The 19,985-nt window shown below is 31.3% G+C and overlaps 2 protein-coding genes across 2 annotated transcripts; both read right to left on the bottom strand.

The window, feature by feature from the left end:
* Positions 1 to 302: 302 nt before the first annotated feature.
* Positions 303 to 2,522, bottom strand: LOC105778107 (probable ribosome biogenesis protein RLP24). Its single transcript, XM_012601706.2, has 5 exons — positions 2,369 to 2,522; positions 1,632 to 1,744; positions 1,089 to 1,202; positions 852 to 988; positions 303 to 758 (listed from the first exon to the last, which is right to left on the bottom strand). Exons 2-5 carry the CDS (start codon positions 1,710 to 1,712, stop codon positions 584 to 586), a joined length of 507 nt encoding a protein of 168 aa, XP_012457160.1. The 5' UTR covers positions 1,713 to 1,744; positions 2,369 to 2,522; the 3' UTR covers positions 303 to 583.
* Positions 2,523 to 18,183: 15,661 nt separating this feature from the next.
* On the bottom strand, positions 18,184 to 19,763 carry LOC128033967 (uncharacterized). The gene is made up of 4 exons (XM_052622465.1): positions 19,604 to 19,763; positions 19,159 to 19,366; positions 18,937 to 19,072; positions 18,184 to 18,675 (listed from the first exon to the last, which is right to left on the bottom strand). The coding sequence occupies exons 1-4, from the start codon at positions 19,761 to 19,763 to the stop codon at positions 18,184 to 18,186; spliced, it is 996 nt and encodes a 331-aa protein (XP_052478425.1).
* Between the last annotated feature and the right edge of the window lie 222 nt (positions 19,764 to 19,985).

The following is a 19,985-nucleotide window of genomic DNA, read 5'->3' on the forward strand; positions in this document are numbered from 1 at the left end:
TTTAGCAGAAAGTGACTAAAACAAAAACAATTGAAAACGTTAGTGACAAAATTACAATTTTTTATAGTTTAGTGACCAAAAACAAAAACACGTGACTAGTGATATAATTTACCCAAAACAAAAACAAAAACAAAAACATTGAGGAACTTCCCTTTAAACATGAATTACTCTCTATGTTATGCCAAGTATGGCACCTCCTGAGTCAACACCACTTTTATCACTCGAATCTGTTGTTACTACTTTCCAAGACCAGTATCAATGAAAGGGGGTAATGCATAGGAATACAAAAATTAACACCGATGTCCAAACCCCAGACAAACACTTATATTGGAGGAAGACGATCAGTCTAGATATTCAACACCACATTTAAAAGGGAAAAACAAAGATAATCCGTTTTTAATGACTTTTCCATAATTAGTGACTACAAAATATGCTACTCAAAACAATAACATTTGAACATGCTAATCAAAATTCTGGACCGCTAGACACAACATAAAAAACCTCTTGATAACTTAAGCCACGAGTTGCATGCATAAGATTTTGGTGGACAAAAATACCAAGCCGAGGAACAGCAGAACCAATTTCACTCTTCCATGGGCTGATTCTCTTCTATCTGTGCTTGGGACACATTGACTTTGATTTTTGGAAGACAAAGAGATGAATCTTGTGCAAGTGCGAGCGGAGCTTTGACCAAGTGAATGCCCTGCTCCAATTGCTTCCTTGCTTCTTTCTGCCTCTGGACTTTGCCTGTCTTAAGCCTGGAAAAAGATTTAAAAATGGAAGGGTTATTATTTACTAAAGTGCATGTTATAATATCTTTTAATGGGGAACTTAAAGCACCACAAACCAACCTGTTTTTGATGTGGTCAGATGCCCTGTCTGATCTGATTTTATCAATCTTTTTAATGGCCTTCAGAGTATTCTCTGCAAGGTTTCTATCATATCTCTCCGGCCTATTACGTTTTCTCTCAAACTCAAATGTTGAATCCTGGTGCAAAAAGAAAAGAAATAGAAATCATGCAGTGTTTTGGTATAAGCATTGTAATAATGCAATAAAAAGTCCAAAATCAATGCCTTAGGTCTATCACCTGTGTCATGTCCTTTCCATGCAAACGCCTATAGGCCTTGGTCCATTTTACTTTACGGGGATTCCTCTTCATCTTGAAGTTCTTGTGGCATTTCGATCTACAGAAACGGAAAATCTGCAAATGTTTGGACCATCAGAAATTAAAATCAATGCAAACAGCACGAATGACATGTAGGGAACATAGTACTATAAATTATTTTAATTGATGCCCTCAATCTGGCATAAATGTTGCTGAAAACTGCATGTATCTCAACACTGCCAAGCATAAACACATACTAAGTATCAAATTTTAGGCCACTACATAGAGAAATGCAACAAAAAAGAAAAATACTGCAACGAGAGTAACTAAAAAATGGATGAGAAAGACAGAAAGGCAACTTCTGGACAAACCAAAGGCCAACTCCATAGAATCAAACCAAATGTGTAGCATGATAAGCCAATATGGATAATAACTAAATAGAAACAAACAAAAGCGAAGAACCTTTAAGAGCAATAAAGTAATATAACCTTTGAATACATGTAAAAGTAAGAAAGAAACTCCTACCTTGGCATCGTTGCGAACAAATTGAATACCATGCCCCGGATATACAGTGGAGGAACAAAACCAGCACTTCTCTAATCTCATTCTTCTTAAATTAACTAACAAAACACAATTTCCTAAACAGAAAATAACATTGACAATATCAGAAATCATTTCATAAAGAGACTAATTAGCAAAATTTAAGGGGGTATCACAATCTTAAATTGCATAAGTTGACATTAGCATGAAAAGAGAATCATGTATAACCTGAAGCATATGATACTTCCGTACATTCAATTCATCAGGTTTTCAAGTTTATTCGTCAGAAATTATCAAGCATAGACGAGACATAAAAACCCTAATAAAGAAATTCCACCTAATTATTTTACCCAAGTGAATCAAAATTACTTATTAAAAAAAGTAAATTCTAAGTTTCAATCCCTATTTCCAAGGGTCAGATTGCGTTGAATTAGCCATGTCGCGGCGGCACCATCCACCACTACTAAAGACCTCAATAGCGGTGTGAACAAATTTCACATCAATAACAGCGGATCGCGGCCGCATAAGGCAGCGTAACGCCGTGCTAAACAGATAGCTTTAAAAAATCTCCTCAATAAAGTAAGACACAAAGAGTAACAAGCAGTAGGATCGAAAACAGAAAATCAAATATATTGAAGTGATGCAGAGGCAGAAGGCTATTAACTCAAAATCTCACTATAGAAGTAGAAATCTTCAAGATAATTTAGGGTTTCAAAAATTACTTCACTCGATTTCCTGGTCGCGTCAAGAGAGGGCTTGAACCAGGGACTGAAGAAGGAGGCGGCGGCGGCGGGGACGTATGAAGAGAGAAGAGATTGAATGGGTCGGGGATTTTTAAAGGAAATTTTAGGGAAAAACTTTTATGGTATAATTTCAGGTTTAATTTTGAATTCATCCCTGAACTTTAGAAAAATTAAAATTAGCATTTTGTTTTAATTTTTTAGGATTTGGTTCTCGTACTTACGAAAATTGAGAAGTTAATTAGCAAAAACAGTAGTTTAAGTTTACTTGTTTGCCAACAACTGGATTAATTTATCAATTTTCATAAAGTATGAGGATCAAATTCTTACAAACTAAGAGAGAGGACTATTTTCAATCTTCAGTAAAGAACAAGGATTAAATTTTAATTTATATTAAAATGTAAGGACTAATTTCTTAGTTTTGTAATGTCGAGAGATGAAATTTGGAATTAGCCCTATTTAAGGAGTTTAAGTCAAGGTTGTGTTATGGTTTGTGATATAAGATTAGAAAACAAAAAGAAATCAGCTTAATCGGTAATAAGTGTTTTACATTATATTAGTATGAAATAGCCTATAATATTAATATAATTTGTATAGTTTTCAAATTTGAATTTTAAAATATTTCTAATACTTTTTTGTAAACTTAAATTTTACTTCATATATTTTTATTTTCATTTTTAATTTAAAATTCAAATTGAATTATTAATACTTTAAAATTTTATTGAATTTAATGGTGTGAGATTTTGAAATTAAAAAAAACTCACTTGATAGTCATGTAACAAATGACATTATAATGTATTTGAATCTATAGGAATTTTAATGGTATTAAAATTTAAAAAAAAACAGTATTAGTATTTTAATTAGAACAAAGCATTTAAATTAACTAATGACATTATAAAATTGAGAAACAAAATTGTATAAAAAATTAAAATATAAATATTGAATCTCAAACTTGAGCATAGTACAAAGACCCAAATTGGAATTTGACCATTTTTATGTAATCTCAAAAAAGTAGCAAAAGGCATAGACACGTCCAACTAGGGGATGTCTTTAGGTAATGAAAGTATTCTTTGGTTCATATTCATAAGCTTTATAAATCAATATCGAATATTAAGTCTCTTAGTCGAATTTGTAATATATAAAATTGTAAAAAAAAATAGATTAAATACAGTTGAATATTTAATTTCTATTATATTTATATATATTAAGGACGAAGGAGAAGCTAGGAGGTTTGGCAGGGCCTTACCTCATTAAATATGAAAAATTTCAGTTTAGTCCCTTTAAAAATAATAAAATTACAAATTAATCTATAGTAAAATTGTTGTGAAATTCCTCTTCAATTAAAAAAAATAACTAGATTGGTTTTTTACAGCTTTTCTAAAATTCAGTAAATTCACTTAAAAATTAAACAAACCCATTTCGAATGAAGCAACCTTAATGAGAAAATAGTGATATACCTTGATAGGACTGGAAAGCCAAATTTTAGGGTTTCTTCGAAATGTAGACTTGGTAAGGACGATGGTCAGCCAATAGAGATGACAAGGTACAGACGAGGAGGTGAGGCCAATGGATAGAGATGAAGAGGAGAGGCGAAGGCTGATGGACATAGAGGAAGGGAGAACGATTATTTAATCATTATGATGAGACTTAAAGGAAAGGAAAATGTCTTACAGGAATAAAATCGGTAAGACACTTTCCAAAATGAAAGCATTAGATTTACCCGTGTTTTGGAGAATGTTTTCCTGTAGGAATTCATTTTCCACCAAACAAACACCGTAAAACAATGAAAACATTTTTCGGAAACCATTTTACTGCCTAACACTAAATGCAAAATTCAATGACGATTAGAGCTAAAGATATCGATACCAATGGACTTTTATCGATACCATATAAAAAATATCAATACTGGATCGATACTTAGCTGAATTGTTTGATAAACAAAATGTGAATTTGGTACTGATTTTTGGAGGGGTATTGATATTTTGGAAACTATCAATACTTTATACTTTTTGGCCTAGAGCTATACTGACTTGTTTTAAAAACAATTTAACTTTGATTGAAAAATTCTAACTTGATTGAAACCATTTTAACTTGATTTAAAGGTTGATTCAAATTTTTTTCTAAGAGTTCAAAGTAATAGGTTCAAAATTTTATCTCTTAGACTTCATTTAAAGATACAATTTTGCCATTTTGTTCAACTTTAACTTTTATTTAAAAATATTTTAATTTGTTATATCAAAACATATTATCAAATAAATCTTGGTATAACAATCTCCCCTTTTGATATAACAAAACATTTGATAATTTGTTTTGAATAAATTGCTCCCTTTATAAAAGTTATTTTCAATTTAAGGCTTAGTAGAATTTTATGAAAAATTTGACATTCATTTTACTTAGAAAAGAATGGTCATTAAATTTACATAATTTGCATAATATTAATTAAGCACAATATCAAACATTAATGAATCAAAATTAACAATTTACCTTTCTTTCCTCCCCATTTTGTTATATACAAAATTACAAAAATAAAATAAAGCTTAGAAGAAAAAATGGTTAGTTCAAGAATAGAAGTTAAAAAATAAAGAACGGTGAACTAACATTTGCAAAGTAATCATCAAAGTATCTTAAAATACCAATTAAGCATTAAGGTTCAATATAACATAGTTATAGGAAATAAATAAACTAAAAGTGCAAATGTCATGAAAAATATCATGAAGATGCAATAACTATACTAATAGTCATTACTAGGAGAAAATGGAAGGTTTGAAGGATAATGAGCTACAAGTGATGCCATTTGCATCTCTAACAACGAAAGCCTAGTGTTAAACTCATCTCTAAATCCCTAAAGATCATTACTCAAGGAGTGAAGAGCATCAAGGATGACAACATTGACGTCGAAAGAAGAATGGGCAGCCTTAGATAGAGCAACTGATGGAGGAACATGCTAGGGAGAAGGAACAGGCTCCGGTGCCGGAACATCCTCAAAAGTGCCTTTGGCATCGCTGTCTTCACGTGCTACAAGTAGTCCACTCTTTATCCATTTACCGGAGTTAGCATCAAAATGGTAACTAGAATGGTGAAGGGCTCCATAACTAATAGGTTGATTTGAAGTAATAGGGGTGTCTCCATTTGTGTTGATTCCTAGTTGCCTAAAAATGTATAACAAAAAAGTGCCATGGGGAAAGGTAATGTTTGTAGACATCGCATTCCCGATACCCTTAGTTATGTCATTGAAAATTATAAGAGCGAGGTCAGGACACCTATCAAATTGAATGGAATCAATCCACCAATAATCGATGAAGCGAAGCATGTCATGTTTTTTTATAGGACCAAAATTCCAAGTAATGATAAGATGGAGAACACGATCATGGAGATTGAGTTCTGATGCATGTCCAGACTCAATATAAAGAGTAGAGTTGTAGGCTCTTTTTTCATTGGATTTGCCTTCAGAAGGCAAATGAAGAAATTTTCCAAAATCATCTAAAGTAAGGTGATCGGGGTGTTTATTAAAAAAGATGTTATAGCAATGACGATATCGTCGGACTCATTATGTTCGAGTTTGCCATTTGAGTAAAAAGCTCAAACAAGATTAATGTAAGTTGGCGAGGAAATTTCTAAGAAATCAATCCAACCCCAACCACGAAAAATTGGAAGATAAGAAAAATTGATGCATTCTAACATGGCAAAATCTAGATTCCTAGACTCCCAAACTTGTTTAGATGCAAAATTCTTATTGAATCGTTCTCATTCCGATTTGGAATGAAAACACTCATTAAATGACGATCGAGCTCCACTAGAGGGATTTGAAGAGGAGGCATCAGTTCTAATATGCTTCTTAGGGTCCATCGTAAAGGACAAAACACTAAAAGCATACTTAGACTATAAAAAATTTCGTTGAGGAATTTTGTCAAACACTTGGTGGGTAGAGGGTTTGAAGCAAATTTTTGAGAAAATTGTTAGAAATAGGCAACCCCCTGCAATAAAACACAATTTATAGAGTCTAATTCAACCTAAAAACTCATCCAATTCAATATTTTAACCAACATTTCATAAAATCTTAAAATAGGAAAAGTTTAGGTTTTACCTCAAAATTGTTGAAATGTTGAAAAACTTGAAGCAATGTTGTTGAAATCTTGATGAAATGGAGTTAGAAGACATTTTGGAGTCAAGATTTCATATAAAAAAATAGATGTTTGAAAAAAAATTTAGGTTTAGAAGAAAGGGTTTTCGGATAGAGAGTAAAAAAATTTAGGGTTTGGAGACTATTTTGAAACCCTCGGTGCATGTACTCTTAAAACCCGATAGGTATCGATATTTTTTAAGATGGTATCGATAATTTTATAAGTATATTGATAATTTTAAAATGGTATCGATACAAAATCACAAATCCATTTTCCAAGTGTAGAAAATTTCCAAAACTCAAATTTTAAGTCCTAAAGTATTCTAAAGGTCCTAAAATGACTCTTAGATGAATTCTAATGAATTTCATATGCATGAAAATGCAAAGAATAAGTGTGATGCATACGATTCATAGATCATAACACTTTTATTCAAAAAAATTGACTAAGTTAATTAAAAAAGTTTATTCTAACAAGATCAATGACATCAAAAATAAATCATGCTAGACAAATAAGGTCAAAATAGATTTATCAAACACTTTAAATTCCCTATCTTTTTGCATATAAGAGCCATGAAAATCATATAAGCATGTCTTTTCAATACATAAAAATATATAAGTTTTAAAAAAAAATCATTCAAAGTGCATAGAAAAGATTCAATACAAAGTCAATGTAAGGTAGTCAAACCTAGTTCTCTCATAAGCATCCAAAATCTTTCCTTGTGTAGAGGTTTTGTAAAAATATCAGCTAGTTGATGCAAATTTTTTACATGCTCTAGAACTACATCACCTCTTTGGACATGATCTCTAATGAAATAATGTCTTATTTCAGTATGCTTAGTTTTAGAATGTTTGATGGGATTCTTAGTGAGACAAATAGCACTAGTCGTGTCACACTTGATAGGAATAGTATCTATGTCAATTCCCTAGTCCTTAAGTTGTTATTTCATCCATAAAACTTAAGCACAACAACTATTAGCGAAAATGCATTCCGCTTCGGTGGTGGACAACGCAACACTATTTTGTTTCTTTGAAAACCATGAAATTAACATGTTTCCTAATAATTGACAAGTACTGGATGTGCTCTTCCTATCTAGTTTGCAACCGCCAAAATTCTCATATGAGAAAACATGCAAACTAAAGGATGAATCTCTAGGATACCAAAGTCCTAAATTAGGAGTGTCTCTAAGGTACCTAAAAATCCTCTTAATGGCTTGTAAATGAGATTCCTTAGGACAAGATTGATATCTAGCATACAAGAAAACATTAAACATAATGTCGGGTCTACTTACGATAAAATAAAGTAAAGAACCAATTATTGACCTATATAGTTTTATATCTACACATTTACCTTCTTCATCTTTGTCAAGTTTTGTAGAAGAGCTCATGGGTGTTGCTTGTGGTTTGAGATTGTCCATCCCAAACTTCTTGAGCATATCCATTGTGCTTGATTGATAAAGATTCCATCATTCCTTTGCTTGATTTGTAGTCCCAAAAAGAATGAGAGTTCTCCCATCATGCTCATCTCAAATTCACATTGCATTAGCTGTGAAAAATCCTCACAAAGAGTTTCAGTAGTAGCACCAAAAATGATATCATCAACATAAATTTGTACTACTAATAAATATTTTCCTTTTCTCTTAATAAAAAGTGTTGTGTCAACCTTCCTTTTATAAAAAATATTTTTCAACAAGAAAATTTGAAAGTCCTTAATACCAAACTCTAGGAGCTTGTTTCAAACCATATAAAGCTTTTGAAAGTATAAAAACATGATTTGGAAATTTTGGATCTTCAAAACTGTGTCGTTGCTCAACATACACTTCTTCATTAATAAAACCATTTAAAAAGACACTTTTGACATCCATTTGAAATAATTTGAAACCATTAAAGCATTCAAAAGCTAAAAGTATCCTAATGGCTTCCATTTTAGCTATGGGAGCATATGTGTCATCATTGTCTATTCCTTTCTCTTAAGTGTAGCCTTGAGCAACAAGCCTAGCCTTGTTCCTCACTATGTTACCACTTTCATCTAGCTTATCCTAAAAACCCACTTAGTACCTATAGTAGATTTTTCACTAGGCCTTTCAACTAGGGTCCATGCATTACTTCTCTCAAATTGATTAGCTTATCCTAAAAACCCACTTAGTACCTATAGTAGATTTTTCACTAGGCCTTTCAACTAGGGTCCATGCATTACTTCTCTCAAATTGATTTAACTCATCTTGCATAACCAACATTTAATTCACTTGCAACCACGAGTATCGATACTTGCTAACAAGATATCGATATTTTTAGCGTTTAATGCAAAATTCAATGACAGTTGGAGCTAAAGATATCGATACCAGTGGAATTTTATCGATACCATATGAGAGATATCGATACTGGATCCATACTTAGCTGAATTATTTGAAAAAATAATTCAATTTGGCATCGATTTTTGGAGGGGTACCGATATTTTTGAAACTATCGATACTTGGTCAAAAAACATCAATCCTTTTTGGCCTAGAGCTATACTGACTTGTTTTGAAAATAGTTTAACTTTGATTGAAAATTTCTAACTTGATTGAAACCATTTTAACTTAATTTAAAGGTTGATTCAAATTTTTTTGGAGTTTAAAGTAATAGGTTCAAAATTTTAACTCTTAGACTTCATTTAAAGATACATTTTTTTGCCAACTTTGTTCAACTTTAATTTTTATTCAAAAATATTTTAATTTGTTATATCAAAACATATTATCAAATAAAGCTTGGTATAACACTCGCTCTATGAATGTGCTTCTTCATCACATAGTCAATTAAGCATGCACCAAAATCATAAATAAACAATAACATATTAACATCATAAGCATCAAACATCTATTAGCAACATCGACCACTTGCTGCACATTTCCTCCCCCTTTCTATGTGGTCTTCCATATATTAGCTCAATAAAAAAAGCACAAAGATCATTATCAAGTTACCGACCATAAATTTAGCACAATACATGACACATAATTCTCAATATGGTGTGCCCCAAAGATATACTCTCAAGCCATCAAATGTAGTACCACATTTTCACACAAGCCTACAAAGCATTGACCGAATTTATTACTGCAAAGCGAACACCAAATTCTCTTCAAATAAAATTTGGAGCTTTCTTTGATACCAATTGAAACAAAATTAGTCTAGAAATATGTAAAATTTGACTAAGCTCAAATTTTGTTGCAACGATAAATAGAATGAAAATAGAAAGAGTGAGGAAATAAAGGAAGGAAAGAATAAACGTAAAACCAATATTTGTTTATACAGTTCAGACAAAATGGTCCTACGTCTATGGAGCATTGCTTAGGATATACTCTTATTCAATCACCAAATCAAACAACCATAGCAATTCGTCTTTATCAGCTAAAGTGCAAAACCCCCTCTACAAGTCAAGTTCATGTGGCCCCAATAGAAAGCAATAAACAACTTATATACACCAATTAACACTTTCAATCCCACACGTGGGAGTACATAAACACCAGGAAAAAGTATAGAAATCTTAACACATCAAAATAAATGAAGACTAGTAACAAGTATTTTGAGTAAGTTTAGTCGATTTCACACCCCAAATTGTGTAGCCTTAGGGAAAGTGACATCTATTTATAGCGTTAAATAAAAACTTGAGATTACAAGATAATCTCTTCTAGAACAAAAAATAATTCTTTTGAAAAACCCCTTAGAGAAATTTGATAAACATCCCTTGATCAACTATTCATTCCACTAATGTTATATGGATTAGAATTCAATTCTTATCCTATAAAAGTTATAACTTCATGAAGATAATCGATTAATGAGTTGAAGAGTACTAGTTGAAAATCAACTCTTGTTTTGTAAAATATGTCATTCGTTTGTAGGCTGAAAATATTAAACATCCATGAGCCTAAAACAACCTACGCCCCAAGCTAAAATTGATCTCGTTCTAATATTACATGGAACGAGCACACCAAAACTTTAACAGGTATAATTTGTGTTAGGAGTAGATTGTCTTTTGTCATATTATGATTTTGATCCCTTTACTATGTTAAAAATTGAGATTTAATTCCTATGCTCATTTTGGGTAAATTTTGATCTCTATACTATTATAGTTGTAACACCCCTAACCCGTATCTGCCACCAGATTAGGGTTACGAGGTATTATCAGACATAACACAATTGGATACAATTAAAACAAAGACATAATTCACAAAGTGATTTATGAAAATAAATATATACATTTTATTTCATAAAATACATCAATCGAAAATGCAAAGTCAAACGTTATTTTAATCTCAAATATTATAGATACAAATCTAATTTAAATTTTTTATCAAATTTATTTATAATTATCAAATATTATACTTAAATCAATTTACAAAAGTCTTTCATTTTATTACCGGTAACAACGCATTTCATAGTACATTTTAAACATATATACTATTATATAAATTTAACTTCTAATCCTATGAGATCAATTTTCCAATTGTATAACCCCGATCAACTCAATTCCAACATTTAAAACATTTATAAGTACTATATATATATATAATCTATATATATAATCATATGAATCTAACTTAAACAAACCACATAACCAAGCATAAATATAACAAGTCTTATATAATCCTAAACTGCAACCAAAATATGACTAATTTATCATTCAAACCAAAACCAATTAAAACAACTACTTTAGCCACATTTACAAGACTTTAATACAGTTATACTAACAAAATAAAAATTTCATTTAGTCTTAGACTATACATGCCATAGACTCAAAAGGAACTTCAACTTAAAAATACCATTATCTATCGATAGTGTGATAACCTTTTCTGACGATCCCCGATCTCGTAACAACTTCAAAAAAAATCTATAAGACAAGGAAAATAAACAGAAACAAACATAAACAGTAAGCCATTGATAGCTTAGTAAGTTTTTAACAATTAAATTAAAGAATTACAAAATTTTCCAAACCAATTTATTTTAAACACCACACCTCATATACTCACTATTTTAACATTTACTTTTCTATTATCATTTTATTTATAATCAAATATTTATGTTCATCCGAACATATAACCGAATGCATATATGTTTCCCACAAATATATTTAACCTAATTTATGTTCACTTCAACTCATATGTCCAAATGCATAAATAAACTTATCAAACTCTTATACTCAATGCATATACTCATCCAAGGTATATATATATATATATATATAATGAAAACCATATATACCTATCAAATACTCTTAGCGAATGCATAGACACAACAAAATATATAATCGAATATTCACAACCACATTTTTATAATATTTCAATTTATCAATGCGATTATCTAATTTCAATTAAGACAATAATATCACTTATTCAAAATGATTCATCATCATATAATCTGCTAAGCTGGAAGCTTGAATCAGAACACTGGCATTAAGCTTGCTAGACATTAAGTCTAAATAATTCACCGGCATTAAGGCTGCTAGACATTAAGTCAATGTCTGAATAATTCACCGGCATTAAGCCTGCTAGGTACAGAACTTGAATATCACAAATACGAGAATAATTTCTCATATAACTCTTATTGGCATTACACATGTTTAAAATATATATGTATAATTCATGTAGCAATAACCACACTTTCAAGAAATTGGCAAACCATAGCCCAGTTACATCTGTGCTTACAATCCATACTTTTAGCTCAATACAAATAATTGTATATACATTTATACCCATTCAAACCACATTCATTCAATAATATATAGTCGATACCTTAAATTCATTTCAAGAATTTATACATACACATACAACTATTTCAACCTCATACATTTTCGTGTATGTATTTCACATCTTTAATTTAACTCAAAACCTATACTTATATATATATAATCAAACTCACATATACAATATAACATACATACCTTAAATCAATTCCAAAATTTATACAATTATATACATATATATATATTGAGACTTCATATACATATATTCATAACTTCCTTACTTCAATCAAATTCAAAAACCCTATATATTTATATACACATATATTGAACAATATATAAATATCTTTAATTCATAACATTAGATTCAGTTCACGATAATTGAAGCATACCTTGAACCACTTGTATATATATATTATATTACTAAATCAACTTATTGAACTCAAGGTATACTTTGGTTAACATACACCTAATTTATAAAATAAATTCAATATACCAAAATCAATAAAGTTCATTACAGATTATATACTATAAATTTCAACTTATTGAATATATATAATAGATATATAAATATATTCTGATTTAATAACATTTATTCACTATTAGACTTACCTGGGACGATGAAAAATCGAAGTCGAATGATTATTCAGCTACTTTGGCTTTTCCCCGATCTAACTCCGATTTCTTTGGCTCTCGATCCAAATATATTCAAAATGAGCTAGTTTAATTATTAACACATTCAATTTAGTCCAAAAAAATACATAAATGGGCAAATTAGCATTTTGCCCCTAACATTTACACTTTTTACAAAATACAAAATACACAAAATTTGTTCACAACATACAAGGGCCGAATGTACCTATTGTTCATACAAGTCCTCACATTTCATTTATTTCACATTTTAGTCCCTCAAAAATTTAATTTCACAATTTAACTTTAATTACTCAATTTCACCAAAATTTCCAATACAAAACATATTAATCTAAAATATATCTTTCATTATTCATCATCAAACATCACATAACACAAATGTTCATCAATGAAACAACTCAAAATATTCATCAAAATTAAAAATTCAAACATGGGTGAATAGTATTCGAAACAACGATCTAAAAACGTAAAATTATTAAAAACCGAAGTAAAACATACATTGAATTAAGCTTGATGATGACCGAATATCTCAAAGATTTTAAACCCTATTTGCTTTTCTAAGTTTCGGCAATGAAGAATGAAAATAATGGCTTCAATTTGATTTATTGTATCATATGTTAATTTAATTATTAGTTTACTATATTAACCTTTATTACAAAATATATAAACCTTATAATATAAGGTCATTTTTGACCATTATCACCCACTCACATAATAATGGGCTTTTTACCTATTAAGAACTCCATATTAACAAGACATTAGCAAATTAACACTTTACACAATAACTAGCCAATTTTTCATTTTACGCGATTAAGTCATTTTTCTTTAATCGATCACTCAAACGACAAAATTAAAACACGAAAATTTCACACAATTAAATTCACACATAATAAACACACAAAATAATATTAAAATATTTTTTTGACTCGGACTTGTGGTCCCGAAACCACTATGTTCGATTAGAGTCGAAATCGGGCTGTTACAATAGTAACATTAGCTAATCCAAATAATTAACACCCTTTACTATTTATGTAACACCCTTTACTCAACCTGATCGTCGGGTTTGAGTTACGAGATGCTACAATCGTTGTTGGAGCAACTTCCGTCAAAATACAGTAAATATATCGAACAAACAAACATTTACGGCTTAAACACATTCATAATATGATTCACAATTAAACCCGAGTCTTAATCGAGCTTATGAAAGCTCTTTTGTTGATCCGAGAAGGAAGTAAGACCAAATTGCAAAGTTTTGAAAATTTAGGGTTGACGTCGTGACGTCACCAAATAGAATGTGTCGTTGCACGTCCAGCCTCCCGACATCAGGATGTCACATTCTGCCGGCTGATGTTGCGACGAGGAGAGTTGCTTGTCTTGACATGGGTTGTTTTTGGTAAAAATTAGGCCACTTGGTACCTAGGGGTGAGCATTCGATCGAATCAAGTCGAATTGAGTGAAAAAAGTTTTGAGTTAATCGAGTTCACGAGTCCTATTTTATCATCCTAACTCAATTTGAAATTTTTTCGAATCGAATCGAGTGAAATTGTTCAAGTTAAAGTAAAAAAAATATAAACATGTCAAATAATAATATTGTTACAGTATAACTAATTCCATGTTAAAGCATATAAATTTGAAACCGTATATATTTGAAAAAAATTGCAAGCAAAAAAAAAAGAAGATACTTAAGTATGATAAATTTGAATAATTAATTAGGTCCCAAAATTATTATTTTAGAAAAGTTTTAAAATTTTAACTTTTTTTGTATATATTTTAGAATTTTTTAGAATTTTTTAATTTTTTAAAATATAAATTTTGAAATTTTTATAAATATTTTAAATTTTTTTGTAATTTTGTTGTGAGAGAGATCAATTTGCTTATTTTCAAAGTTGACAGAAACCAAAAGGGTATTTACATTAATCTATTATTCAAATTATTTGAGTTATTTGAATTGTGAAATTCAACTCGACTTGCACTCGAAACCCAATTTGAGTTATTCGAGTTTATTCGAATAATTCAAATAACTCGGTTCGATTAACTCAAAATTTGAAAATTTTTAATTTTTTCGAATCGAATCGAATCGAATCGAATTGAGTTTTGCTCACCCCTCCAAACACTTGATTTGGTGCATAAATGCATAAAATAACCTACATAGAAAGTACACCAAATTGCATTTCAAACATTGCATATAACCGTTACCAAATCAATCAATCCAATATGCCCAATTTGGCACTAAATCATTTCAATTTAACTTATACCAACTTAAACCATTAAACTACATAGTTAACCATTCCATATCATCATTAAACATGCCATTTAACATTCAACATGCCACTTAATCACCACATTTAAAGTCTTAACACCTTACCTAATCATACATATATATATACATATAAGTAATAGCTTTTCCAATATCAAGCATTAGTTAGATTCATTTTATGTTAACAAACCAACCTAACATATATAAACACCTATGTACATGCCACATAACCGGACTTAAAACAATCAAAACTCTACCAATAGATGACTGGATAGTGTGAGCTTCGAGGTGATCCAACCGACATGTTCCGCAAACCGACAATCTACAAAGAAAAGGAAGACAACAGGTAAGCATTTTGAATGCTTAGTAAGTCCATATGAAATTTACTTAACTTACGTCGACATTACAACAATTTAGCAATTGAAATATAGTGGTACAAACATGACATTCCTTTGGCATCTTACACTTTCATGTACATTCAACAAATACATCAAATAAGTTAGTTCAATTTCATGTCATGAGCTTATATCACAATCATATAGACATTTAAAATTCCATCATATGACATATATAAATAAAATCTTATTCAACTTATAACATATGCATATAATTTCATTCATATATATATTTTCATTCCAACCATTTTGCTTCTATATAGTACCATTTCCATTTCTATCTTTTCATTTTCGTTTAATTATCGTCTTTATTTCTGTTTTCGCCTCGAGAACCCTAGTAAATTGAACCTAGATACATGAGATTTATTTATTCACATAAACTAACATATTTAGGCTGCTAACACTAGCTTCGAATCAGGGTTGCTAACATTAGCTTGGTTTGATGTTGCTAACAGTAGCTTCAAAGAATTTGCAACAAACATTGGACCTCAAACCATCAAATTATTCCCTGATCACGACACCCATTTGTTCATAAAAGTTGACGTATTTGGGTTGCTAACACTAGCTTAGTATAATGCTACTAACACTAGTTTTAGATAATCCGTGACATATGTTGGATTTCAAGCATCATATTAATCCCTGATCAAAATACCCATTTTTCTTTTCCATATCATTTTAAGCTCTGTAGTCATATACACACTTTTCATATATCGAATAGTAATTCATATACATCTTAACCTTATAACATAATCATATACACATCTTCCAATCTTATAAAAATTTCACATCATTCGATGCCATATATCAATTCATGTTAACCATATATTTCAAATTTTACAATTTAGTACATTCAATGCCAAAATCATTGAAATTACAATTAACCTAAATTAATAGACATTATAATATAATTCAAACATAACATAAAATAACATAGTAAGACCCATATGAAACTATCGACAAAAATGACAATAGACAAGGTGTCGGGGACTAATTTGCAATTTCTCTTTTTCTTGATTATCTTTTAATTGATTCAGATCTCAATCTATAATAATTCATTTCAACTTATCAATTCCAATTATCTTATAACAGAATATTATAAGAATGTAACAATTCAATTTCATCTTTTGAATTCCACAATTTTACATTTTATTCAATCTAGTCCTTAAAATCTCAATTACCATATCTATCAAATTTGAGCTTCGATTTCAAAATCAATCTCAATGGCATCCTTCTAAGACCCTCTAATGCCTATAATTATAGAAATTTCATATTAATTTTGAAATATTTACACTTTAGTCCCTATGTTCAAAACTAATAATTAAACTTTACAAATTAGTCCTTTTGCATATCTAAGCTTAAAACCTAATCAATTAACACCAATTTCACTAAGTATTCAACAATGGAAACTTTTGAAAACTTTATCAATTTTACAAATTGGTACAAGAGCTAGCTAAATCAAGCCCCACAACCTCAAAAACATAAAAGATTTCAAGAAAAAGACTTTATTAAGCATACCTTATAATTGCTGAAAGTTTGAAATTTATGAACCCTAGCTCCCTATGTTTCTTATGAATATTTGGTGAAGAAGATGACAAATAAGGTTGACAACTCCACCATTTAACTTTTATACTAAACTTAAAAGTTAATTAACCTATCTTTATTTACTTAATCTTTAATTAATTTAAGTTTTACACATGATTATCCAACGTGAGTGGATTCCAACATCACCCATCACCATTTAAATAATTAAAAAGGGTCCAATTCCTCAATTGGTCCTTCAATTAATTTAATTCACCTATAAAACAATGTATATATTTAACAAAAATAATTACGGGCTCGGTTTATGGAATCAAGGTCCTGATACCTCATTTTCCAACACCACTGACTTTAGGGTCCAAACACTTGTACCTTAACTAAATATCCAATTAACAAATTCATCATACCACAATTCAATATAATACTATAATTAACTCGTTAAATTAATTAATAATATTTACAGATGCAATCATTTGAGAATGGAGTTTCGAAACCATTATTTTCGGCACCACTAACTTTCAGGCTATTACAATTTAGGCTAAAATGTCAATGTGGATTTTTTTCTTAAAAGAACTAATTTGGACTAATTATAAGAAAATATTTTTTTTTGGAATTATGTTATTAAAAAATACATTAATAATTTAATCAAAATATTTAACAAAATTAACTATTTAAACTAACCAATGACATTATGAAAGTAGAAACAAAAATAATGTATAATGTATTACCTAAGTTATTAAGGTCAGTGATAAAAGCTATTGGTACATATTATGATACGAGCAACTCAGTCCAATTCAAAGACCATAATAGAGATGGGCTTAGTTTCCCTCAACAATTACGAGATTCAAATCCTAGCAGTTAAAGACAAGACTCAACTTCTTCGTTGCAGGCCCATTCTAACATATTTTATCAGCATTTATTTTTTAAGTCTACAGACTAGGGATATGGGTTTATTTAATTAAAAACAAAAATTTTGCCCAAGCCAAGGCTTGAACCCAAGACTTCTCAGACACACCCAAGGCACTTAACCGCTAAAGCAGACAGTCAGTTGTGTTACAAACATACAAAAATAATTACTTGGATTTTTGGGGCGTTACAACTCTACCCCCCTAAAAGAAAATTTTGGCCTCAAAATTTACCTGATGAAAACAGATGAGGGTATTGTTGTCGCATCGCCTCTTCGGTTTCCCATGTGGCCTCTTCTGAGCTGTGATTGCGCCAAAGCACCTTAACCAGTGGAATAGACTTCTTCCTCAGAATTTTCACATCACGATCTAAAATCTGAATCGGTTCCTCCTCAAAAGTCAGGTCCGATCTAACCTCAATCTCCTCAGTCAAAATCACGTGTGTGGGATCAAAGCGATAACGCCTCAGCATAGAGACGCGAAACACATCATGAATCTGATCCAACTCTGGGGGTAACTCAAGTTGGTAGGCAACCGGTCCTACACATTTCAGTATTCGATAAGTCCTAAGAAACCTAGGGCTCAACTTGCCATTCCATCCAAATCTTAGTATGTTCTTCCATGGCGAGACGTTAAGAAAGACGAAGTCCCCCACAGAATACTCAATCTCCTTGTGCTTCAAATCCGCATACGAATTCTGTCTGTCAGATGCCGCCTTCAGTCAATCCCGAATTAATCTAACTTTATCCTCAGTATAAGAAATCAATTCAGGTCCCAAAATACGCCGCTCGCCTAACTCAGTCCAACACAAAGAAGTATGACACCTACGACTGTATAATGCCTCGTAAGGTGCCATCTGTATGCTAGACTGGTAGCTATTGTTATAAGCAAAATCTGCCAAAGGCAAATAGTCTTCTCAAGAGCCTCGGAAATCAATTACACAACACATTAACATATCTTCTAGTATTTGAATCACCCTTTCCGATTGACCATCTGTCTGGGGGTGAAACGCAATACTAAAGTCCAGTCTTGTACCCAAAGCCTCGTGTAGCTTCTTCCAGAACTGAGATGTGAAGCGAGGATCTCTATCTGATATTATGGAAACTGGTACCCTATACAGTCTCACTATTTCAGCCATATACAGTTTAGCTAGCTTATGCAAAGAGTAATCAGTACGAACTGGTATGAAATGGCTGACTTGGTCAACCGATCCACAACGACCCATATCGCATCCTTCTCAGTAAGCGTTAGGGGCAGCCTACTAACGAAGTCTATAGTTACCCTCTCCCACTTCCCAAGTGGAATTTTAACTGGCTGTAGCAACCCTGAAGGTAACTGATGTTCAACCTTCATTTGCTGGTAAGTTAGACACTTACCCACAAAGTCGGCAAGTTCATGCTTAAGACCTGGCCATCAATATAACTCACAAAGGTCTCTATAAATTTTATTCCTGCCAGGATGCATAGCATAAGGGATACTATGCACCTCTCGCAGTATAGACTGCCTCAGTTCAGTATCCCTTGGTACACAAACTCTCCCACGAAAACACAGTACCCCTTCGCTATTCAGTTCAAAATCTGAAGTTTTCACACTCTTAACATGTCAAAAACGAAGTCCCAACGACTTATCATCTTTCTGCTTACCCTTAATCTGCTCTATCCACGTCGGTTTAACTTGTAGTTCAGCCAACAGACTACCATCATCAAATAGACTGAGGCGAGCAAACATCACCCTCAGGTCAGTCATAGCTCTACGGCTCAATGCGCCGGCTACCACATTAGCCTTACCAGGGTGGTATTCCATAGTCCTTAAGCAGCTCAATCCATCTATGCTACCTAAGATTCAGCTTCTTCTAAGTGAAGAGGTACTTAAGGCTCTTGTGATCAGTGTAAATGATACACTTCTCACTGTACAAGTAATGCCTCCAGATCTTTAGTGCAAAAACCACTGCGGCCAAGTCCAAGCCATGCGTCAGATAATTCACCTCATGAGTTTGAAGCTGATGAAAGGCGTACGCTACCACCT

This window comes from Gossypium raimondii, chromosome 10 (assembly GCF_025698545.1).
Source record: "Gossypium raimondii isolate GPD5lz chromosome 10, ASM2569854v1, whole genome shotgun sequence".
In the NCBI taxonomy this organism is placed as follows: domain Eukaryota; kingdom Viridiplantae; phylum Streptophyta; class Magnoliopsida; order Malvales; family Malvaceae; genus Gossypium; species Gossypium raimondii.